The following is a 25,429-nucleotide window of genomic DNA, read 5'->3' as shown; positions in this document are numbered from 1 at the left end:
CCGGGGCGCTGAGAGACACTTCCGGCGGCGGCGTCGCACCGCCGGGCGTCGTGCGCCTGCGCGGAGATCGGGGTGTTGGAGTAGCAGCAGACAGCAGACGGCCCTTGTGGTTGGGGCTGGTTGCTTTGTTTCTGGGCCTTTTTGCCCTACGCCTGGGGGGCCAGCTCGGTGTCCCTCAGCGCCTTGCCTTCACCTCAGCTGTCTGCTTTTCGAGCGGCTCGAAGAGCAGGCTAAACCTCAGTAGGTCGCGGTGGAACTTGCCTGGGGTGTTAAAATCAACTCAAGCAAAGGCGCCTGAGGTCACGGTGATTGGGTATTTTGTAAGCCCCAGAGATCCAGCATTGTGGAAAGTCATTTACTGTGTTTGGCCGGCTGGCGCCGTGGGCCACAAGGAAGCGCCAACGTACATTTTTGAAGTCTGTAAACCTTCCCTTATTCCTTTGAGGATTGGAGAACCCTCTGGAGCAGTTTTTAGGAGATTGCGTTTATTCTGTTTGTTTTAGAACTTTTTAACAGCTTATTTCAGGTGTTACTGCAGCCCAATGGTACATGTCAAGGAGTATATATATGAGCTTTGGGCCATTGCAGCATGTAATTGCCATTTGGGCATAGCCTTCCGTTTTTGAGTAATTAAAGTTGGTGTTTGATCCCTGGCCTGAGAACGACTATTCTGTATTCTCTTCTTTTTCTACCTTAATTCTTCAATCTCCCTTGTCCTTTTTGAATGCTTGGAGAGTTACAAAGCACAGCAATTTGGGCACGGGGTAGAAAATCCCACGAAATTACTTAGTCTAACCCATTTTCTAATTTATATCTGATTTTCCCTTTTACCATATTCTGCGGCCACTGCTGTTGAGTTGTATAATCTAGAATGTACTTTATGCAGCAGCAGCAGCAGTAGCAGCAGCAGCTAATTTCCCCACCTAGTCTTTCCCAATTTCAGGCAAATAATGTTCAGATCCTTTGAAGGGAGTCTGTTGCCTCACCCAGCACATTCAAGAATTGACAATGGTCACAGTGCCTTTCCTATCAAATCTAAATCCCAGCTAAAATTAGATTTTCCTTGGATACCGAAATGTCTACTATCGTGCCCCCCTTCTAAGCAAGTCCATATGCTTTCTGCCTCCAAGGCCATCTTACATATCCCCTGATGTTCCTGTCCTCTCTGCCAATTGTGCCTAGCCGAATGTACAAATCAGGTCTCCCTGAGAAATTCTTTCCAAACGTAACCCCCATCCCATTCAGACAATATATTTGCTTTCAAATGTGTGTATCTGTTTTTTCAGCATCAAGCTGAATTCTGAAGATATGTTGGCACCTGTGCACAAGCTCCCTATACTGGACTCATGAAACAAACCAGAACTATCTAAGTCAGGGGATTCCAATCAACTGGTCAAGTTTAAGAGATGGTAAGTTGAAACTGGTTGTTGGTGGTCACACTTGAAAAATCATCTCTTTAAATACTTTCCCCTAGTGCTTGCACGTGCCTTCTCATTTATTCCTTCTATAGCACCTTTTCTCTATGATATATTAATAGATATTACGGATTCTGTGTTGAAATAAGTTTGGAAAATAATACTGCTCTAAGTCATCTCCTTTCAAAAATGTTGAGAAACAACCATGTATGTTTCATATACTGTATACTGCCTTGATGTATTTATTTTTCATTTCTTCCTTTTAAAGTTTCTGTTTTAGATTTTTGACTGATTTTGGGCTTACATCTGTAGGTGATATTTATTTTTCAGGTGCTTATGTCAATATACCTTCATTATTTTATCCAAATTTAGGTAATTTTGTTCTATTCCCTCTCCCAAAATATTCTCAATTAAAGCTTATTTAACCTGAATTTACGTTTTTAACCTTAAAAGTTATGAGATTATAGGAAGAGTTACCACATTGTGTCCTTTGATAAGAAACTGTTATATATTCAAAATAATTGTTAATTCAGTCTAATTTAAGGAAATATGTTAATAGACAAAATTGATATGGGTCGCCAGAAAAAGTCATGACAATAATATGTAAAGATATTAACGTTTTATTATACTGAAGACAATACAAACCAAAAAAAAAAAAAAAATTCAGTAATACACAATTTAAAGGACTGTTTCTCTAAAAACTATAAGCTTTCAAGCTGAAAAATAAAATACATATATCAAATGTATAAGTGAAGAATGGTTACGCTTATCACTAAAATTTAAAAAGACAACATTACTTTTGTTACTTGTTAGAGTGATATTTATAAAAATATAATTTTATTGATTGGATCCTAAGGTAAAACAGTAAAGATAAAGTAGGATAGTTTTTCCTTGGTATAAAGATAACACTCTTAATTCAAAACTAAAATCTTTAGTTACATGTTTCTTATAATGTTTCATGTAATGTTCACTTGATCTATTTTTAGAGATGTGTATTACAATCCCCTGATCACAGCTTCAGTAATACTCTAGCAAAAAAAGAGCAAAAAATAAAGTGTTAAACAGTGCTAAATTATATTCACCTCAATTTAGTTATATGAACTTTTTTATGTGTAAATACTCCATACAATTTACACTCTGAGTAGTAAGTCTGGTTTATACTATAAATACTATCAAGAGAAAATAGGTCAAAAGTTCCCATTGTAAGTATGGTTATCTTACTAATATAAACATTTAAAAATTAAATGGCTCAATTGGTAAATAAAGAAATATTAAACTTTTCGTTCTATTTCCTACCAATCGTTTCACAGTCATAGCTTAGAGACACTAAAGTTTGCTCTTAAGGATGTGAATGTTTATTGCCTTTAAAAAATGACACCGATTCTCTAGAAGATCCTCATACTGTTTATCCAGTAATATTCAGGCAATTGCAAGGGCAGATATTAGCAGGAACATGGAAGTATGCAAAAGTATCAAACACACCAAGCTCTCCGTATTTCCAGGTGAAAATTTTGAGTAATTTAATGATGTATTTGTCCAGATTCATTTTCTTGCAGCTTCCCTAAAATGTCATCAAGTGACTAGTTGTTAAGGCCAATGCCTTTTTTTTTTTTTTAATGTTTTTTATTTATTTTTGAGAGAGAGAGAGACAGAGCATGAGCAGGGGAGGGACACAGAGAGAGGGAGACACAGGATCCGAAGCAGGCTCTGGGCTCTGAGCTGTCAGCACAGAGCCCAACACGGGGCTTGAACCCACAAACCATGAGATCGTGACCTGAGCTGAAGTCTGACGTTCAACCAACTGAGCCAAGGTACCCTCATTTTTAAACATCAGAAAACAGAAACACAGTTTCATACACTTAAATACAAGATAAATGAGAATAATTACATTCTATTGTAAATAAAGAAGAAAAAGAGTGAAATTATTTTCTCAGCAAAGTCTAATTTAACCTAAAACTCCTAAGTTCTGTTCTTTAGAGTCCTGTTACAAAGCAGTGGTCTTCAGAGATGATACAGAGCCCTTGTCTTCAAACTTTTTGCTCCGATCCCCTAAAATAATTTTGACAAATAAATGCTGCCTTGTGCATATTTAAATTAGATGAAAATTTTCATCATAAATTTTAGTTACAAAATATGTAATTTCTGCCATATTAAAAATACTGATTTTTTAAAATAAAATCTAAATTAGTTTTCCAAATGTCTTATGTAATATTAATACCATACTGAATCAATACCTACTATCATTCTTCCAAAATAAAATATTTAAAATAAAGGAATTTGTATTTCCTTGACTTTACATTTACTTTCTACTTTCTCCACAGAATTTTATTCTACTTTGAATCTTGGAAATCTTTTCTTGATCTCTATTAACACTTCTTTGAAATAAACTTAACACAAACAACAAGCACATAAACATTGATATTGAAATTACCTTTAAATTAATTTTCTTTGACCATAAGGCCTCCAGTATTTTTAATCATCTGGATTGAGTTATCATTACAACTAATATAAGCATGTAATTGATCAAACAACAAATAAATTACAAACTTTGGCATAAAATTACTAAAAATGAAAGATGAAAGGCAAACTTTAATTGGAAAAGTATCTCTTAATGGAATAAATTGGGGGAGTGGTGTTTATGAGGCCTTGATTTAAAAACTGTTGAACCATCCATCCCTTTGTTTGGCTCTCTGGAGATTTTACTTTTCCAAGAAGTTCACCTTAGAAGATTGAGGCTGGGTAAGAGATATGCCTTCCTGGTGTAAAGTCAGGAGAACAGCGATGTGAAGTGAGAAATGGGAACAGAGAATGCCAACTGAGTCCCTGTAGCATTTTAGGCAGGTCAACTTAAGGATTTGCAAATGAATTGGTACAACTTTCTGTGCACCACCCCCATGTCCCTATCACCATTTGAATACCATTCCTCTAAGATCCCTAGGGACAGTGTTGTTAACTTGAGCTAAGAAAAAGTACTTTTCCTGAATTACTCCTTTGGTTAAAGAACTGATTTTTAGGGGTACCTGGGTGGCTCAGTCGGTTGAGCGTTCGACTTCGGCTCAGGTCATGATCTCAAGGTTTGTGAGTTCAAGCCCCGTGTTGGGCTCTGTGCTGACAGCTCAGAGCCTGGGGCCTGCTTTGGATTCTGTGTCTCCCTCTCTCTCTGCTCCTCCCCCACTCATGCTCTGTCTCTCTCTCTCTCTGTCTCTGTCAAAAATAAATAAATATTTTTAAAAAATTAAAAATAAAATAACTGATTTTTACAGTTTCTTAGATGGTACATTTTGAAATCTTACACATTTCTTACATGTTACATTTTGAAATCTGCTTTTGACCACTTGGCTAGCCAGTATATGTGCTGTCTGAGCTATTGCCTCACTAGTCAGCTAACTCATTCTGTACATGCACAGATTCTGAACTGAGCCATATTAAGGGATCCTAGCATAATAGCTCCATCTGTTAATAAGAACTCAATTAGCATATACTACTGGAAAAGCACTAGAGAAACAAATAGGCAGCTTTTAACATGTAAATACTAACTGGGGAAAACAGTCTATTAAAATATTTTAAAAGAACTCTAAAAAAATAAACACTGTATTACTATTGCTCATCTTAAAATGTAATGAATAGGGCCCTTATCCCATGGAATGTCCTAAAATGTTTGGCTCAGTTGTACTACCGAGGGTGGCTTAAAGCAGAAGCAGAAAACCTTCCAGAAAGGATATGTTTGGCGTTCAGTCTCTGCAGATAGGAGTTGACCTTATCCTGGAATGCCAGAGTGGCTTCACATCCACAAGCATCTTCTGTGGAGATGAGTCTTCGTGCTTCTTGAATGGCTGATGATGACAGTATACAAAATGTTACAGCTAATTAGAAATCATAGCAAGTCAAGAAATCTATAATTCAATACTTCCATTTTTAAGACTTACCTAAATGCATTTTCCAGGAGGTAAAAGGGTATAAGCACACAGAAAGAGGAGAAAATACTTTGGAATGCTAATGTCACAGAAGAAATTGAATTAGATGTTGGGAAGTGCTTACAGTTGCCAAAGCTGGGTGTTGGTTATATGAGAGTTCACTATATTCTCTATACTTTTGTGATCATTGGAAACTTTCTGTGATATGAAGGAAAATTTTAAAAAGTTGATGTAGGCGCAAGCCAAACATACAGAGCTAAGATAATTAATCTTATTATGATACTGTGTCCTTATTAAGACATGAAAATGAGGAAAACAGTTCTCTCTTTGGCCAAAATATTCAAGGATTAAATGAATAAAATGAAATAAAGGGATTAAATTCAAGGATAATTCCTGATGTCCTATACAGACTCTTATTCTATTGGATGGTCTGAATTGAGAGTTCTAGTTCTTACCCATAAATACTTTGGAACTAAAAAATTCAGGTTGGTATCAACATTTAAGCAAAGAACCTGGGAGAATGATAATGCTAACTTCTAGTTCTTTCTGAAATACAGTGAGGCAGCTATTCCTACTCAGTATCACAGCCCCCAAAGTTGCCTAACAGAAGTAAGAGTAACTTCCCAGGTCTGAAGACTGGTATACAATCTTGCAGTCGGGTGGTACCACCGTCTGAGGACAGGGAGTGGTCCTTTGCTCCCACATTTTCTCCTACATTCTACAAAGATAGGCTATTGAGGGGACCATAAATTCACTTGATTAAATATAATCTACCTACCTGTCCAAATCCTGCTGACTTTTAGGGATAGCCAGTCCAAACCAGTCAGTCAGTAAGCCAGAAAGTAGCTACTGAAATTAAGTACATGCCCATCATTCCTGTACAGAGCATATAGTTGGCACTTAGAATACTTTTCCAGTGTTATCTCGCCTGATAGACTATAAGCTCTATGAGAGCAAGGGCTTAGCGGGGTATTCTAATTAAAACACTCCACAGAAAATTTAAAACTAGGATATAGCACAATTGAAAGTTGAGAGATAGATCCATTCACAATATCATCAAAAAGAATAAAATCTTTAGGAAAAAATTAACAAAAGAAGTACAAGACTTATACACTGCAAACTACAAAAACATTGATTTGTCTCCCATTCCTTCCTCAGGACCTGACAGGGTACTAGATATATGAGTAGCTCCACAAACACTTGCTGAGAAAATAAGTGAATGGCTAGACAAGTGAGGTCGTTACCTAACCCGTCATAAATTATACTGGAATCCCCATTTTCCAGGAGAAGAAAAAATGCCCAAGACTGATGTTTCTGAGGATTAAACACCTAGATAGGGTGACAGTACCCTGACATATTCAAATTCTAGAAGCAAGCTGCTCCCTATTACCCTCGCCCTCCTCAAGAAGCTGATCCATCCGTACTTCAAATGAAGAAGTAATTACCAAGTAACTGTCAGGGGCCGTGGAGGAGGCTAGGAATACAGACATCTACTACCTTCAGGGATTGGAATTCACAGTCTACAGGAGCATAAACATACAAGTCCCAAACTCTGACTTTGCTCCCAAAATCTGCTTCAGCCTCAGTCTTCCTCACCTCAACCGAGATACCTCATCCTCCTCCCAGCTGCTCAAGGCTGAAATAGGAAAATCATCCTTATTCCTCTCCTGCCCTATTCCCGGTTCCTGTTCATTCTGCCTCTGAAAAGTATCTGAAATCATCTTGCTTCTGTCACCACTGCCACCCTCCTCGCCCAAACTGGGACCACTGCAACAGCCTCCGACTGGTCCCGTCTTCTGCTTTTCATCCCCTGCAATCCACACAGCAGGTAGGGTGACTTGTGAAAATATAAACAGAATGCCTCTGCTGCTTAAAACTCTCCAGTGACTTCCCATTTCCCATAGAATAAAATATAAACTCCTTGCCCTCACCCCAGTAGATCAGCAGGACTTGGCCCCTGCCTCACTCTCCCAGCTATCTAATACCACGCTTCTTCTGGCTGGTCATGCTTCCCTCACACTGGCTTTTCTCCCCTCCTCTCCCACCAAAGCCACCACCGCACAAGCACAGACTGTGGCATTGCTCTCCCTCCATCTGCCAGCCCCCCAATCCCAACCTAACTATGGCTGATGCTCGGGTCTCAGATGTCACTTCCTCATCCAGGCATTCCCCCAACCCACACTGTCTGAGGACCCTGTTCTTTACCCCTGGCTCTTATTTCATTTATAAATTGTCACTTCCTTGTCTTTTCCCCTTAGACTATTATCGAAGACCATACTTACTTTGTTCACAATTATATACCTAGTGCCTAGCACATAGTAGGCACTCTATTTGCCAAATGGATGAAGGAATGGTTGAAGGAACACACAAGTAACCACAACACAAGGCATCCTGCGTTGAAAGAGGGCAGAGCTCAACAGAAGTAGAAGGGGAACCCTGGTAGAGGGGATAAAATTAAAACTAGGCCTGGAAATTAAAGAAACAAACAAACACTCTTTTGCAGTATTCGATTCACACAAGGTAATTTAGAGAACACTTATGCAGGTAATGAAGCATATTGAAAATAAACACTAATAAAGTTACTGCACTAATGAAAATATTATGAATACTGCTGTAGACACATCCTTTAGTAAAAATATAAACACAGTCTAGAAGATATTTCCAACACACACACACACAAAAATTTATATCCAGAGATGTGAAAAGTTCCTTTGAGTCAGTAAGAAAAATACAAATAACCAGATAGAAAAATAAGGGCATAAATAGCATTTCCCAATAAGAAACTGAAATGACCAAAAAATACAGGAAGAGGTGCTTAACCTCTCTAGCAACCAGGAAATGAAAGAAATAAAGACCACGGGGAGATACTTTTTTGCATCGATGAGACTGGCAAAAAATTAATGCAACAAAACCAAATGTTGGCAAGGATGCAGTTCTTGGATTTTGACGAGCAAAAGTGGCAAGGGAAGGGGATCCCAGCAGAGGGTGGAAACGGGCAGGGCATGTTTCCGGAACATCCACGTGGTGGAGCACAGGACGTGGAAAGGAACGAATCTGGGGATAAAGGGAGTGACCGGGTGAAGAAGAGAGGTCACCAGGGGCAGGGAGAGAGGGGACAGGTACAGAGCTTCAGTTTGCAATGATCAAATGCTATGGATGGAGTGTGGGATGGTTGCACAATAGGAATGCACTCCACTTAACTATACTTTTAAAACATCTTAAAAATGTTTAAAATGTGAAGTTGTACGTTATGTGTCTTACCACCACCACAACAGAAACTCTAACTTAGGACAGGACTTTGATTAGAAAGAGAAACAAAGACAGAGGAAGGACCCACGAGGGATGAATGGCCGTGGGCAGAATGGTTTCATTCTGAAGACAACTCAGAGCCACTGGAGGATTCGGACTGGGAGGAACAATCAGGACTGTGCTTCAGACTTGGAGAGGAAGGCTTCCTCCTGGAAGATTGTCCTTCCAAATGACATAGGCTTGAAGTCCAGTCTTTACCTGAGCACGTCTTCCTGTCTTCATTCAAGGTGTAGCCGGCATAACACTCGCAGTGATAGGCCGCTGCCCCGTCGTCCACACAGATGTGCTGGCAGCCGTGAGAGCCCAGAGCACACTTGCTGAGAACTGGCCGGGAGCGCGGCAGGAAAGAAAATATTCCCAAGTTACAGCAGGAAACCAAATGCAGATTTCTGGGTGAGAAAAGCTTCGGTATGGAGGCAACAGATGCTGAGGATGAACCCTTCAGTTGTCAGCAACAAATCTCCCACTTTTCAGGAGAAAGCCTGTTTTCCTGTTCTACATCTCACATGCCTCTAGCCTCGCCTTTTCCTGGCTCCCCCCTTTTCCCTTTCATTTCTTGCAGATATCTAGGGGGTGCCTTCTCTTTCTTTCCTGCCTTGCTCCTGGCCAGTTCTGACTTTGATTATATGGATCAGACCTTACCTTTGGCTTTTCGTGATGACCACGAATGCCTCCAACATCTCCAGCCACACATGGATCATCATCACCATCACCAAAAATAATGTATTAGAGACCCACTTGTGCATGGAGCTAAATTTGATGCTGTGTTGACCAACGGCCTGGCCTTAAGGGTGTACAAAGTGGGAAAAGGGTGCCTGGGTGGCTCAGTCAGTTAAGCGTCCAGTTCTGGGTTTCGGCTCAGGTCATGATCTCATAGTTTGTGTGTTCGAGCCCCGCGACAGGCTCTGCGTGGACAGTATGGAATCTGCCTGCGATTTCTCTCTCCCTCTCTCTCTCTCTCTCTCTGCCTCTCCCTGGCTTGCACTCTCTCTTTCAAAAAATAAACATTAAAAAAAAAAGTGTACAAAGTGGGAGAGAAAACACGAGCCTGAGCACATATGCACACATACACAAAGAGATAGCAATAACAGTGATGATGGTGAGGAGATGTGTATGTTTGGATAGTGAGGTGTTTATTATCTGTCACAGTAAATATATTACAAGGAGGTAGATGATTTGCCCATATTTGAGTGGAGAGCAGACAAAAGTGCTGTGCTTGTCTGGTCCCATGTCCACACTGGCCCAGGACAAATGAAAACAGCAGGTCTCCCTTAATAAACCCAGAAAGTCTTTCATGGAAACACAGGTTCTTCGTCCAACATCACAGGAGACCAACCTAACTGGTTTGTCCCCCTCTAACTCTTAAGTGTTCCTCCACACTCAGGAAACTTCCATGGCTCACTATTGCCTATAAAAGAGCTTTGGGGCACCTGGGTGGCTCAGTTGGTTAAGCGTCCGACTTCAGCTCAGATCATGATCTCACCGTTCATGAGTTCAAGCCCTGCATCCGGCTCTGTGCTGACAGCTCAGAGCCTGGAGCCTGCTTCGGATTCTGTGTCTTCCTCCCTTTCTCTCTGCTCCTCCCCCACTCACACTCTGTCTCTGTCTCTCTCTCTCAAAAATAAATGAACATTAAAAACAATTTTTTTAATAAAAGAGCTTTGAGTGAAATGCAAGTCTCTACATAATTTATTCATAGATCATCTTTCCAGCTTTAACATTGATATTCCCCTTCATTACTTCAGATTTTTCTAGCAAAATGCCAAATAGCAGAATGTTTCGTTTTTCCCCTCATCCCAGGCTACCAGCGGCTCTACCGACGACAACGGGCCATGCCTCCACCCCCAACCCCCCCAATCCGGGGCTCCACATTTAATCTACAAGCCTTGCTACCGGCCAGCAGGGGAAAGCAGGCCATTGGAGGGGATGTGACCCAGGTTACGTACCCCAGCTTTAGAACAGTATCCATCATTACTTTAAAATATATAAACACTAACTTTCCACAACCTGGCCTTGCTCTTCTAGCTACCTTTGCAACCATGAAACAGTATGGCTTGGTGTTTGAGAGCATGTGTAACCACCAGAGTAAGGGCCTGGGTTCAAATCCTCACTCTGCTACTCACTAGCTGAGTGACCAGGGCCAAGTTATTCAACCTGTCTGTGCCTTGTTTCCTCATAAAGTTGCTCACAGCAAATGCCTAGAACCATGCACAGCATACAGCAGGCACTGAAGAATGTTGGATATTGTGACCTGGGAGTATTGCCTGGGGTAGTCTGCCCTAACTGAACACTTTCTTTGATTTTTTCAAAATAAAATGTTCTACTTTATTCCATAATATCTGTTAATTTAAGTGTACATTTGTTTTAGTTTCCTTTTTCGAGGTCTTCAGTGTTCCTGGTGGCTTAAGGTACCAAGTGGGATATTTGTAACCAGTTTGAGAAGTACAGCCATGAGGCTTCTCCACCCCAATGGACTTAGTCCTATCACTGAGCAAACCAACACAAGCCACTCTCCTTGGCCATCTGGCTCTCCAGTCCTCTGTCTAAACCTTCACCATCCTCACGGCTCACCTACTGCCCTACCCACTCCATACCCTTCTCCAGGCAGCCCACCTCCCCAGCATCCACAGCCCTCGGTTACTGTCTACCCCTCTTCCTGGCTAGTCTCTGCTTTCTCAAGGTGTTGGTTCTCTTTGCACCCAGTCTAGAAGTTGCTCAGAGACACAAAATGCATTTCTTTACATCCCCACAGCATTTTGCACAGTCCTGGAAAAAAATAGGTACTCAGTATTCTTTAATTGATTTGTTTTGTTTTCTTTTACTTTTCTTTTTTTTTTTAAGTAGGCTGGATGCCCAGTGTGGAGACCAACATGGGGCTTGAACTCAGGACGCTGATCTCAAGACCTGAGCTGAGATCAAGAATCAGACGCTTAACTGACTGAGCCACCCAGGCACCCCTATTTTTCTTATTTTTTTAAGTTTATTTATTTATTTTGAGAGAGAGAAAGAGAGAGAACCAGAGAGGGGCAGAGAGAGGGGGACAGAAGATCCGAAGCAGGCTCCAGGCTGACAGCAAAGAGCCCGATGCGGAGCTCGAACTCATGAGCAGGGAGATTATGACCTGAGCTGAAGTCGAATGCTTAACCAACTCAGCCACCCAGGCGCCCCTCTTTTTTTTTTTTTTTTTTAAAGGGAATTGGTGATTTGCCATTTCCCTTATTCTCTCTTCAAAAGGTCACATAATATCTCTCCTCAAGGGATAGGAACATATACATAAAAATCTTATTTAAAAGTTTGAATATGCCAAAATTAAACACCGCCTTGAGAGGCACAAATTTCTCTTAGAAAGTGTTTTTACATTATAAATGCCACCCTGTTCTGCCAGTGAGTTTAAATCAAATTAATGAGGATTGGCCAAGTCATAAGGCTCAGATTCACTGAAGATTGATCATCTAGAAACTGTCAGGGAACAACTTACTTCAAACTTACTGGAAGATCTGTGTGGGTCTAATTTAGTCATTGACAAAGTCTCCTTTACTAAAAGGATCCAGCTTTAAGATTAACGCTACAGAAAAGTTCCTGGCCAAGTTTTAATTGGAAAAAGATCAGTTCAGCCTATCACACCAAATAGTTACTGTCCAACTGACTTCCTTTAAAGTTCCCATTTGCTTTACAAGTCCCCAGTATACAGAGCTATAAAATTTTCCTGGATCAAGACCCTACATTCAATTAGCTCTTCTCATCTCCCCCGCTCCCTACCCATTTCTGAAGTGAGCTGTATTTGCAAAATGAAGCGAGCTCACTGCTGTCTGAGCTATGTGTGTCTTTGTCTATAAGTACCGTGGACGGTCTAAAGTCCGACTCTTTAAACTGTCTTTAAGAACCGCTCACTACGTGAATTGGAACTTGGTTTCCTGCCATACAAAGAGCCAACAACGAAAGAATTTGTTCAGGGGACCTTACCGGAACACGTTTTATTATCTGCGTTCAGAGTGTAGCCTTCGTAGCATTCACAGTGATGAGACCCACCTCTGTCATTCACACAAATGTGCTGACAGCCATGTGTACCAAAAGCACATTGATCTTGAGCTGCCAAACAGAAGTCCAGGAGAAGAGAAATGAAAAGTAGAAAATTTTTATATTACCCGTACATAACAATCTTCTTACTTGCAGCTAGAAATATATAAGAGGCAAACTTTCCTATTACAAACTTTCCACAGCCATCCGTACTATTGGCTCATACTGGACGTTGGCTGAGTTAAACAAAATCCTGCACACACAGTGCTTATTCTTCATCTTTCCCCAACTGATCTTCAAAATCACCAAGAAGGAGTTTTTATAATCTAAGTATCTCATAAATACTTTCTAAAGCATTCCTTCAGGACTTATTGTATTTACGCTGAATCAGAGGGATACCAGCAAATATGTGGCTAATTACACTAGATTTAGAAAGACATCAAATTTGAATCTGAAGAAACTGTAATTCAGCCCTCTCCTGTTATAAGTGAGGAAGCTGAGGGGCGCCTGGGTGGCTCAGTCAGTTAAGCGTCTGACTTCAGCTCAGGTCATGATCTCACGATTCGTGGGTTTGAGCCCCATGTCAGGCTCTGTGCTGACAGCTCAGAGCCTGGAGCCTGCTTCGTATTCTGTGTCTCCCTCTCTCTCTGCCCCTCCCCCGCTTACACTCTGTCTCTCTCTCAACAATAAATAAACAGTAAAAAAAAATAAATAAATAAGTGAGGAAGCTGAATCCAAAGGAAACCAACTGACTCAGAGCAGCATCAGAACTCAAGACCCAAACTCAGCGCACTTTTCTGTATGCAGACAGGATACTTTTCAACTACTTTTTATCTTTAAACTTTTCACTTTGAAATCATCGCAAGGCATATGAAAAAGTTCCAAAAATAGTACAAAAATTCCTGTACTCACCCATCTCCCCAAATGTTAGCATCCCACACAACCATGGTACAATTATCAAAACTGGGAAATTAACGCTGACACAGTACTATTAACTAATCTACAGACCCTCATTCAAATTTTGCCATTTGTTCCGCCACTAATGTCCTTTTCCTGGTCCAGGATCCGATCTAGGACTCACATTGCATTTCATTGTCACATGTCCCTAGCTCAGTCTTTATCTTTCATGACCTTGACACTTCCGAGAAACGGTGGAAAATCACTTTGTAGAATGTCTCCAAGTTTAGGTTTGTTTGAAGTTTCCTCATGATTCTGGATGTTTAGCAAGAATACAACAGAAGTACTATGGTGCCCTCAGGACATCATGTCAGGAGATGCATGATGTCACCGCAGGGCATTACTGGAGGTGTTCACTCTGACCACTTGGTTCAAGTAATGCCTGCCAGGTTTCTCCGCTATGAAGTAACTGTTTTTCCCATGGTAGGTAATAAATACCTTGTGGAGCGTTCTTTGATTTTAACCTACTAAACTGTCTTCAGCATCTGGAAAGCACTGAAAGGGCTTGGTACAGAGATGGAAATGAACAACACACTCATGCGTGTGGCCCATGATACATACATCCTGCCATTTCTGACTTGTCTAATAAGACTGGTCTGACTTACTAGACAAGTCAGAAATGGGAAAACCCCAAGAGAGAAAAACCAACCAAGTGTCTTGTCAGCATGACCTATGCCTCCAACACCAGCTAGGGAGGCATATAGATAGGGAGGTAGCAAAAGTAAACCCTCCTCTCCCACTTACCTGAACATGTTTTCTTGTCTTCATTCAAGGTGTAACCTTCATAGCACTCACAGTGATAAGAGCCAGTTCTATCATTCACACAGATGTGTTCACATCCATGAGTGTTAAGAGCACACTTATTGGTAGCTATCAAAAGATGATCGGGACAAATGTAAACACACAGAAAACGTGGTAAATTAATTGAGCCACTACACACACACACACACACACACACACACACACACACACACACTGCTACTGAAACAAGGCAGCTCAGCACAACAGGAAGACTACAGGACAGGAGGTTGGGAACTAAAGTCCTGTGTTAGCTCTTTCACTAACAGACCCTATGACATGGGTAAGTCTTCTTCCTCTGTTGTGTCTCCATTTCATCGTCTATAAAATGAGTATGTTGAATTAAATAATCTCTAAGTTTCCTTCCTCTCAAAAACTTTTTTCTAGGATTAAAAAAAAAATACACCTAATTCCCATCTTTATTGATTATATGTGAGTATTCATATACTAGATGAGTGAGAAGCTCCCTAAAGTTTCTTCTGTGTCTAAATTCAATAAGCAGCTTTGGTCACAGGGACAAAGGGGAAGCTTGTATTTAATTAAGTAAAATCCAGGAAAAGTTCCAAATCCTCAAAAGGACCAAAAGTGTTGGCCCCCTTCCTTCCTAACCCATTTCCCTACTAACCCTTTTCTCTAAAACTAATAATAAGTACTATAAATAAGCTGATTTAGATATTACCTCACTTTTCTCCTCTCACTTTTCTGCAACAATTTTGGAGGAAAAACGTGGATAAGCAAGAGTAAGCCAACCAAAAGGCAGTCAGGAGAAAAGCATACGGCCAGTCCAAACCCTAGAGAGTAGGTCCCCAGGTAAGTAGCAGTCAGACACCATCCCTGAGCAAGCCTCACCTGAGCATGTCTTCATATCGGCGTTCAGGGAATATCCTTGGCTACACTCACAGTGGTATCTGCCTTCCCCATCACTGATGCACACGTGCTGGCACTGGTGTGTGCCAAGTGCACACGGGTCCAGGGCTGTGCACAGGAAGTTTACAATAGTCAGTATCGACACATAAGACACATTCCAGATAACTCTCTTCCATGTCAGAGAGACATCACTCTCTGGGTTCCTCTCCAATTATAGTTCACTATAAACACTGGGTATTTGTTTTTGGCCTCTGGCTTATTAGAAATACCACTCTTCAACTAATAATGTTATGAATTTAAAATTACAGATTTTATTGTCAACTCTCTCAAAGAGAAAGGAAATTTTGAATTGGGAACCAAAGCCAAGCACTTACATGGGTCAGGTCTTCAATTTATCCACCTGTTCAGGAAAAAAGACTTTTTACTTCCCAACTGCAAGACATGGGGAGAACTACAATGTACTTCTTGAAGGTCTACGAGCTAGCTGGCCTATTGCAGCCAGAGATCTGGTTTCCAAGGGCTCTATCATTTGTGTCAAAACAGAAGTCACAGGCAGGCATCCCTCTGGGCCTGGAACTCTCTCACTCTAGGGCGGCAATACATATTTGAACATGCAAATGGTGGAGGGCAATGCCTGAATGTGCAGCATGGCGCTTGAGCCCAAATGTTTATGTATGAAACTTCAGGGCCTCTAATATCTGCAAGGAGAATAAACTCACATGCTTGATGCAAGCAGGTGAAAAGAAAAGGAAGACCAGAATAAATGAGATTATGTTAGCTAAACTGCATACCCATCGTTTCGCTCCTGGAGTTGTTAATATCTCATTGGATTTTTTTTTTCCCCTAGTGACACGCCTTGAAGAAGAATCAATGAATTTAGTCATTTCTGAGAAACCAAGGAGGACTGTTGGAGGAGGCTGGCATCCCTGGGCAGGTAACCCAGCCTCGACTGCTTTGGCAACAGGTCAAGGCTAATATTTGCCCAAGAAGGGCCTTTTCATGGGATGATCTTTCCAACCCGTTGACTACAACAAGCTGGCCCTCAGTCTTTTTTCCATAGAGAGGGGATTTTTTCCCCCAGAACAAGCAGGCCTTTTGTACCAGAAGGAAAAGATTGCCACTCACCACTTGCTACTTTATGGCCTTCAAGCCCAAACCCAGGTGCTAGCTGTGAGACCCAACTCTGCCACAGACCAGCATCTTTATGGAAAAGCTCTCACCCACAAGCATAAGGGGTTTTCCTGGGAGAAAGAAAGCCATGTTCTTTTGAGAAACCAATGAATACTAAGTAGATGCCACCAAAGCCAAGGATAGCTTGTGAAGGCCCAGTGTCTTGGGACAGGAAAGACAAGGGGCCACCAGCCAGGTCTGGTTGAGATGAGGCCAAACTTAGCTCCAGACCAAGACTTCATCTCCCATTTCCTGACAAACTGGTGATTGCTGAGTTCCACATTAATTCTGATATAAAGACTCCTTAAAATTTGCAATTGTAATTATTGATTCACTTGTTTGTCTCATCACCACCCCCAAACTATTTTTATTGCTTGATAGTAGGGAAGGAATATCTTTATCTTCATATCATCAGTGATTAATTAATATACATCAAATAAAGAGATGGGGAATAGATTACATAGCAAACGGTATCTACATTTTAAAATTCACCTGAACCAGGGGCACCTGGGTGGCTCAGTTGGTTAAACATTCAACTCTTGATTTCGGCTCAGGTCATGATCTCATGGTTTGTGAGATCGAGTCCCATGTGGGGCTCTGTTCTGACAGCACGGAGTCTGTTTGGTATTCTCTCTCTCCCTCTCTCTCCACCACCCCCTCTGTTCATGTGCACGCACGCACACACATACATGCATGCACTCGTTCTCTCAAAATAAATTAAAAAACTAAAAATAAAAAATAAAAATAATAAAATTCACCTGAACTAAAAATTTGCCCATACCTGTTTGGATAACTCCATGGAGGGCTTTGAAAGACTATACCTCTAAATGATTTTAAAAACTAAAGCATGAATATAGATAGAGAAAGATAGACAGACAGGCAGATGGATAGATAGTAGAAAAAAGAAACTTAAAAAAGTATGAGTCTCACACATCCATAACTCTGATCAGTGACTAAAAATAAAGCCCAGCCTTAAGTAAATTCATATTCATGGATTTGACTGCTAAAAGTTCCAATTAAATTAGCATGCTCAGGGGTGCCTGGGTGGCTCAGTCTGTTGAGCATCCAACTTTGGCTCAGGTCATGATCTCCCGGTTCGTGAGTTTGAGCCCTGGGTCAGGCAGGCTCTGTGCTGACAGCTCGGAGCCTGGAGCCTGCTTCAGATTCTGTGTCTTCGTCTCTCTCTGCCCCTCCCCTGCTCATGCTCTGTCTCTGTGTCTCTCTCTCAAAAATAAATAAATAAACACTTAAAAAAAATTTTTTTAATTAACATACTCATATTCAAACTCCATCCTAAAGGGAAAAAGACAGAAGGACAGTAACAATGATTTTTTTTAATCTGCTTCTTGCTACCTCACAAGTGAGCTGAAATCCCAACCTCCCTAATTCCTAATCCCATCCCTCCATGAAGAATAGTCAGAGGAAGAACAAAATCTGAAAACTAGTGTATCTAGGGAATAAGCAGAACCCTGACTGCCAGTTACACTGGAAAACAGGCCAGCTGATCCTTCCATGGACAGACAGACAGCTGCTGCTCCTTGTTTTCTGCAGGAAAACAGGTAGAATTCTGTGACATTCAGAGATGGTAAAGCTAAAGAAAATATCTGGGGAAAATGGAGTTGTGGGCAGAGGGGAGAAAAGAGGTGTCTTGAGTTTTTTATTTTTATTTTTCTCTGACCCAGTCAGGGAACAGCAGGATCATTTATCCTGGATATTTCTAGACCTTCACTTTTCTAATGCAAACATGAAGATTTTATGAGCAAACCAAGTTACATATAAAGCAACTCTATATTCCTCAACCAACAAAGTGTGTTTATGTTGGTAAAAAAAAAAAAACAAAAACAAGAAAAGCACTGCTTATATTTTGGTTTTCCAGTTTCCACCCCCCCCCCCCCAAAAAAAAAGAATAAATCTTTTATTTCTTTTTCTTTGGATACACAGTGTCTGAATACAACATCTTTTCTATTTGAGAGCAAAGACTTACCACAAAAGGTCTCCTGGAATCTAGAGGAAAGTTTCTCGATGACCCCATAGGTCTCCACATAGAAAACATGCTCATCTAGGGGCTCACTGGCGATCATCTTGAGGGACTCCATGTCTGCCCGGTCCACGCCCACGGCATAGAGCTCAATACCAGATGCCCGGGCCCGAGCGGCCACCTCATTCACCTGGTCCTGAGGTCTTCCGTCTGTCACAATGATGGCCACCTTAGGGATGTTGGATGTGGGCCCCCGGGCTCCTGCCTCCACCGTGAAGGCCTCATCCATCGCTGTCTGGATAGCCAGACCCGACATGGTGCCTGTAGACAAGGGTGTGATCCTGGCCACAGCCCGCTTCAGCGACTGCTTATCCGAGTGGGTCTGGAGATGGAACTCAATCTTCACGGTGCTAGCATAGTTCACCACCGCCACCCGTGTGTCCGCTGCCCCAATGTCCAGAGTGTCGATTATCTGGGAGACAAAGGTTTTCACCTTGGTGAACTCCAGGGGCCGCACACTGCGAGAGCTATCAATGATGAACACCAAGTCCAAGGGCTTGCTCTTGCAAACACCTGCAAAGGAGGGTGTGGGAAAACAGGCATGACTAACCAATAATCTGATCCCAATCAGCAATGGAGTCATCCTCACACCCAGAGAGCCCTGGTGTTGGAGACCCCACTGTCTGTTATCTTCCCCAAGACCATCCTCCCTTTAGATGTTGAAAACTCCAAGGCCGTCCAAATTCCTTACTAAGAATTCACATCGGGGGGTGAAGTTTCTCCAAATATCTCACCTACAGGCTGGCTGAACCCCAAAATTTCACCTAGAACCTCATCCCTCTGCTTCAAGTTTTGTTCCCAAGATTCCTCTTGACTCCCAGGAATGAATGGATTCCAGATCTTTCTCAGGCACCTTGGCCATGAGCCAATGGGACAGTGTCCCCAAATGGTGTGAAAGGTGAGCTCAGGACAGCCTACCTGCACACTGTCCAGGCCTCACAGACACCTCAGGCAATGTTGCAGTTCAAGGCAAGCACACTACTGCTTTTCTGGAGATTTCCTTCTCCTACTCCAGTGCTAAGGAAAAACTGACCCAAGGGAAGCCCTAAATGCCCCCTCCTTCTCATCATTCATCAGGTTTAGCGAACTCTGGGGCCCCACAAGCCTGAGAGTGGGAAGAAGAATGACAACAACTTAATCTGACCCGTGTGGGATGCCTGGGTGGCTCAGTCGGGTAAGTGTCCAACTCTTGGTTTCAGCTCGGGTCATGATCTCACGGTTCATGGGTTCAAGCCCTGCATTGGGCTCTGTGCTGATGGTACGGAGCCTACTTGGGATTCTGTCTCCCTCCCTCTCTGCCCTTCCCCTGCTCGCTCGGTCTCTCTCTCTCTCTCTCTCTCTCTCTCAAAAATAAATAAACATAAAAAAAATTTTTTTTAAATCTGACCCACGTCCGCTGTGCTTCCAACTCTGTGCGTGTGTCTGGTTTTCAGAAGCAGAGACGTCCACTGGTGCCCACCCTCTGCCCCCACCAACCTCTCATGGTCACCCCCTTTTCACTTTTTTCATCCACCAGATACTTTCTTGAGGGCCTCCCACATATTAAGCCCTGGGGCTACAGAAGCAAAGGAGCTTGTATCTTTCCTACTTAAAAGTACCAAGCAAGTTGCAGTAACACCGCAAAGCTTTGTTTCCGTCTCTGCCTTCTTCTCCTTCTCCCCCAATCTCATTCTACACTCCTCCCTCTCCCAGCCACCAAAATCAAGTCATAAAGTCAGGACTGGCTGAGAGAAAAGCCAGGTATTAAACATCTTTTTCAATTCATTCCTCCTCCTCCTCCTCTACACACACACACACACACACACACACACACACACACACACACCACTCATCATATACACCAAGTCCTAAATGGAAATGTAACTGATGCTTGAGCATGAAGCATCAACCAGGGTTCTTGCCTTTCTTAGCAGGGGGCTGGAAGGTGATGCTACTGTAAGAAGGCAATTTAGGGGCGCCTGGGTGGCTCGGTCGGTTAAGTGTCCGACTTCGGCTCAGGTCATGATCTCGTGGTCTGTGAGTTCGAGCCCCACGTCGGGCTCTGTGCTGACAGCTCAGAGCCTGGAGCCTGTTTCCGATTCTCTGTCTCCCTCTCTCTCTGCCCCTCCCCTGTTCACGCTCTGTCTCTCTCTGTCTCAAAAATAAATAAACGTTAAAAAAAAAAAATGTAAAAAAAAAAGAAGGCAATTTACACAGTGATCCAGGGGAAAAGATGGATTCAAAACAAACTCCTAGGCAAGACGGGTTGTGACAGAAAAAGCCCAATCTGGAACAGGATTGATGCCTTTATATAGTTTTCTTTAAAAACTGAAAATTATCGGGGCTCTTGGGTGGCTCAGTCGGTTGGGGGGCCGACTTCGGCTCAGGTCATGGTCTTGCGATCTGTGAGTTCGAGCCCCGCGTCAGGCTCTGTGCTGACAGCTCAGAGCCTGGAGCCTGTTTCGGATTCTGTGTCTCCCTCTCTCTGACCCTCCCCCATTCATGCTCTGTCTCTCTCTCTATCTCAAAAATAAATAAACGTTAAAAAAATTTTTTTAAATAAATAAATAAAAACTGAAAATTATCCTCTTGGTTTTACCCAGCTTCCTGGAGGTATTCAATTAAAAAAATAAACCATACCTTATTTCAATAACATCTTAGAGATCACAGTTATTGTACCAACACAGTAACTCTGTGAACAACCTTCAGAGGTGCAGAAGTTGTTTTTATACCCATTTTACAGGTGAGACGACTGAGGTTCAGGGAGGTGTAGGAGTCAGAAAACAGCAGATCATGGACTAGATTCCAAGTTTCCTGACTCCCAGCCTAAAGGGGCTTTTCACTGCATGGCTTTCTCTTTCTGAGGCAGTATTTTCCACCACAAAAAAATCAACATTATCTCATGTACCTAGTAAACATCCTGCTTGTTGTCTCTGAGTCACCACCCTGAAATATGCTGTATGTCATATATTTAGTTAAGTCAAAAGGAATTAATTCTTTAAAAAAAAAAACAAAAAACCCCAGAATTTCATTTCATCCCTTGATTACCATGCATCAGGAACAAGGAAGAAGAATCATACTGAAAATCCTCCATGGACATAGATATAGGTATTTCTGCATAACTGGAGTAAAAGGATAAATACATGGTGAGCCCATATTTGACAATGATTTCACTAACACCCAAATGGTGTCCTTACTAACGCCAAGGTTGTGTTCTTTTAGTAAATATGCATGATTCCTTCCTTCTCACATGGAATCCTGTGTCAGAGGGATATGGTGGACAGAATCATGCTCCCTCCCCCCAAAGATGTCTATGCCCTAATCCCCGGAACCTATAAGTATGTTACTTTATCTGGGAGAAAGACTTTGCAGATGTGATTAAGTTAATGACCTTAAGAAGGGAGTTCATCCTGAACTATTGGGATGGGTCTGATGTAATTACAGAGGCCCCTAAAAGTGGAAGAGAGGCAGGAGAGGAGACTCAGCCTGCCTTTGGTGGCTTTGAAAATAGGGAAAAGGCCATGAGCCAAAGAGTGAAGGCAGCCTCTACATGCTGAACCGGGCAAGGAAACAGTCTCCCCTAGACCTTCCCCAAAGGGAAACAGCCCTGCTGACACAATTTTAGCCCTTTGAGACTAGTGTGAGACTTCTGATCTACAGAACACTTACTTAATACATATGTGCTGTTTTTAAGTCACTAAGTTTGTGCTAATTCATAACAGTATCAATAGAAAACTAATACAGGGAGACTCAACGTCGATGGCAAGACATTCTGTGAACATCTGGTTACTTCCTGATTGGACGCCCTCTGCAATATCACTGGTTTTGAATCTCACTCCCCTTTACTAGATAGATGGCAGCGCTTTGATTCTCAGAAACCAAGAAAGTGAGAATCCGAATTTCCTAAAAGATTTCCATACTTCCAATTTTGCTGATTTCTGATAGTCCTGCTAGAAATAAAAGCCTATAGCAAAGCGTAGCAATTTCTGGGTGCAGAAAGAAGGCAATTTGAAAAAGGGTGACATGTAATGTTTATTAAAGGCTTTGCATTCAAGATCAGTTTGGATTTCAAGTAATGCAGGACCAGTGCTGCTTTGGAGGAACATGAACACCCCATGCAGAATCCCTCCTCCCTCTCCCAGTCCCATCCCCAAGGGAGGTGGGTCAGGACCAAGAGGTAAGGTTACCTTTTAGAAGAAAGGCTTCCCTACACTCCCAACCCCACCCTTCCTCCCATCCTGGAGCAACCAGTAGGTTACCACTGAAATTAACCTTTGTGAACCCTGGTACTCCCTGGTTCCAATGCTGTCACCATTTCAAATCCAGCCCACTGGGGCTGATGCAGGAATGAGTCCTTTGGCTCCTTCTCAACATTATCCAGAAAGGTGCAGAAGGGGAGAGATGAAACAAATCAACCTGAGGCATAAAGCGTCACTGGGTGAATGAGACTGGAGACCCAGAAAATGGTTTGATGCAGCCCATCTTCAGCAAGACTGAAACTGGACATTTTGGTAATGAAGATAAAGTTGTATGTAAACCATTTTAAGAGCTTGGTAGGCTGTAGCAGTGGAAAGACCCTTGTGTAGGATTTTAGAGCCCTCAGGAGTTTTATTCTGGGCTCTGACACTGATTTGCTCAGCCATTTGATAAACCTCTGTTTATGTGCTTTTAGAGGTTGTGTCAGATGCTCTTCCAGCTCTGCTGTACTAGGAACCTCTGCCAGAGGAACCAACTACTGACCAATCAGGGAAACGGAATTGTTCGCCAAAGACCCAGCGTCCTGGTGTTTGAGGATCTAAGTGAGTAAAGGTTGGGATTGGGACCCAGTCAGTTGGAGCATGACACCTGGTCTTGGCAGAAGACATGGAGACCAGGATGGTTACAAGACAGGTCTGGGGCCATCCAGGGGGCCTCTCAGGTTTCCTTCTTAGACTCACACCCCCACCCCACCCCCACCCCCGATATCCCCCCCTCCCCTGCCTCCACCCCGTGTGAAGTCCAGTTTGAATTCTGGTCCAGATCCTAGACTGGACCAAGACAGCCTGAAGGCTGTGGCCAGGGGAGGAAGGGTCACACACACAGAAGTGGGGCTATCGATGAAGTGATTTCCAGAGAACTAAAGGCAGAATCTCAGGAAGAAAAGGTTTGTTCAGAGGTAGGGGCTGGCACCAGAACGCTGAGAGGCGTTCCCGCGCTGCCCCATCCTCCAGGCCCAAATTGCAGACGGAAGGGCCTGGACTTTTAGCTTCAGGTGACCCAAATTCTAGTCCCCACTAGGAGTGACTTTGGGCATCGCCCTTCCCCTTTCTGGACCGGTTTCCCCACAGGCTTCATCGGGAAACCGGATTCTTTGTCTCGCATCGCAGTCTGGCTCAGGCTGGGATGGACGGAACACTTGGCGGCTGCACGGGGCTTCTCCAGGTCGATGCTCCGCTTCCCTTACCACTCATCCTTCCCGCCTGGGCCTCCCTCCTTCCCTCCCTCCCTTCTGCCGGCTGTCCCTCCCTGGTGGCCGCTCGCGTCCCTCCCGAGCCGGGGTCCCACTGCCGCCCCCGTACCTGCGCCGCGGGCCCCGCCGGGCTGGCCGGTCCCGGAATAGGGCGCGCCGGTGGGGGCAGCGGGGGCAGGGCGGCGCCCGGGGCTGCCCGCTGGGCCGCGCATCCCCAGCCTCCGCGAGCCCGGGCGGGCCAGGGGGCCGGGGGCGGCGGGGGTCGGCGGCGGCAGCAGCAGCAGCGGCCAGAGCAGCAGGAGCAGTCCCGGGAGGTGGCGCAGCATGGCGGGCTCTGTACTCCTGCAGGGGTCTGTCGTCGAGGGCTCGCTCGTTCCTGCAGCTGCGGGCCTGAGCCCCGCGCCAAGGAGGCCAATTTAAAGGTCCCGCCGCCCCGCGCCCCGCCCACCCCGTGGCCCCGCCCACTCCGCCTGCCGGGCCGCCACCGGGCGCCGCGCCGGGGAGGAGCGGCCGGGCGCCGCGGGAGCCTGTGCGCGCATTCCGGCGGCAGAAACGGAATGTCTGGGCGAGCCGGCGGCGGCGCGGTGCCTGGAGCCCGGCCCGCGGAGGCCCCCGCCGGGCCTCGTCTGGGTGGGCTCGTCCGGGCGCCTCCTGCCCGCGCCCCGCCTCTCCTGAAACCTGGGTCCTGGCCTGCGAACCCCCTCCCGGCCGCAGCCCCGCCGCCCTGCGCCCTCCTCCCGCCCCTGCAAGGCCTGACCCTCGGCCCCAGCCCAGGAGGCCCAGGGCTCTGCCTTCCCGCTCCGGCCAGGGGTGCCTGCGGCGAGGTTTCATCTCGCTCCTCACACTGCATTCCTTTCCCCAGCCAAGTAACCCAAGTTTTTGCTATGGACTCTCGGTAAAAAGAAAAAAAAAAGCCTCAGATTCTAGCAGCATGAATAGAAATGCTTTCATCCCAGCTTCAAACATCCATAAACATTTGAACTTATATTACCAGGAATAGAAAGTCAAACATACATTCCCCAGGGAGCCCCCCTGCCCGCTTGGAAGGACCGCCTGTACCCACAGAAGCTTCGAAGGCGCTCCTATATCGCATTTCCTCTCCGGAAGGGAGATGGTGGCGGTGCAGGGCTGGAGGCCACCCAGGGAACCCTCCAGGAACTCAGTCTCCTGGAAGAAAAAAGGCATAAATGGTCTACCTGTCTAAAGGAACATGGTGAATTTAGGAAAAAGAGACTGAATATCCCTGAAGGAACCAGACAGGCTTCTAAAAACAGGTGAGATTTGAGCTGGATCCTAAAATGAAACAATGAACATGAATTCCAGCAGATCCTATCTGGTCTTCCTGCTTCCAGACTATTAGCCCTCTAAAATCCACACTCTGCGCAGTAACCTTAAAATCACTTCTTTTCTTTTTGTAATTTTTATTATTTATTTATTTTTGAGAGAGAGAGAGAGAGGGAGGGAGTAGGGGGGAGGAGAGGGAGACACAGAATCCCAAGCAGGCCCCAGGCTCTAA

General features: G+C 43.8%; 1 protein-coding gene and 1 long non-coding RNA gene across 3 annotated transcripts; one reads left to right on the top strand and one right to left on the bottom strand.

Moving 5' to 3' along the window:
* The first annotated feature begins 42 nt into the window (after positions 1-42).
* LOC122216586 lies at positions 43-9,476 on the top strand. 2 transcript variants are annotated; one of them, XR_006200979.1, is made up of 4 exons: positions 43-240; positions 1,287-1,409; positions 6,488-7,157; positions 7,588-9,476. It is a non-coding gene; the product is annotated as an uncharacterized LOC122216586 (long non-coding RNA). The 2 variants fall into 2 exon arrangements; XR_006200978.1 differs by having other exon boundaries at positions 6,488-9,476.
* On the bottom strand, positions 2,856-24,239 carry MATN3 (matrilin 3). The gene is made up of 8 exons (XM_042933609.1): positions 24,023-24,239; positions 18,432-18,998; positions 15,260-15,385; positions 14,357-14,482; positions 12,602-12,727; positions 8,837-8,962; positions 5,138-5,248; positions 2,856-2,991 (listed from the first exon to the last, which is right to left on the bottom strand). Exons 1-8 carry the CDS (start codon positions 24,237-24,239, stop codon positions 2,936-2,938), a joined length of 1,455 nt encoding a protein of 484 aa, XP_042789543.1. The 3' UTR covers positions 2,856-2,935.
* Positions 24,240-25,429: the final 1,190 nt, after the last annotated feature.

The sequence above is a fragment of the Panthera leo genome, chromosome A3, assembly GCF_018350215.1.
Source record: "Panthera leo isolate Ple1 chromosome A3, P.leo_Ple1_pat1.1, whole genome shotgun sequence".
NCBI classification, from domain to species: Eukaryota; Metazoa; Chordata; class Mammalia; order Carnivora; family Felidae; genus Panthera; species Panthera leo.
This window is presented reverse-complemented; position numbering and strand designations above follow the sequence as displayed.

What these genes read in the sequence shown, in the direction of transcription:
- MATN3 (XM_042933609.1), bottom strand. Translation starts at nt 24,239, where the DNA reads ATGCTGCGCCACCTCCCGGGACTGCTCCTGCTGCTCTGGCCGCTGCTG. An exon ending in AGACAAGAAAACATGTTCAG is followed by an intron (nt 12,728 to 14,356) that starts GTAAGTGGGAGA and finishes TCTGTTTGGCAG; the next exon opens with CTCAAGATCAATGTGCTTTT. An exon ending in AGATAATAAAACGTGTTCCG is followed by an intron (nt 8,963 to 12,601) that starts GTAAGGTCCCCT and finishes GCTCCCGGCCAG; the next exon opens with TTCTCAGCAAGTGTGCTCTG.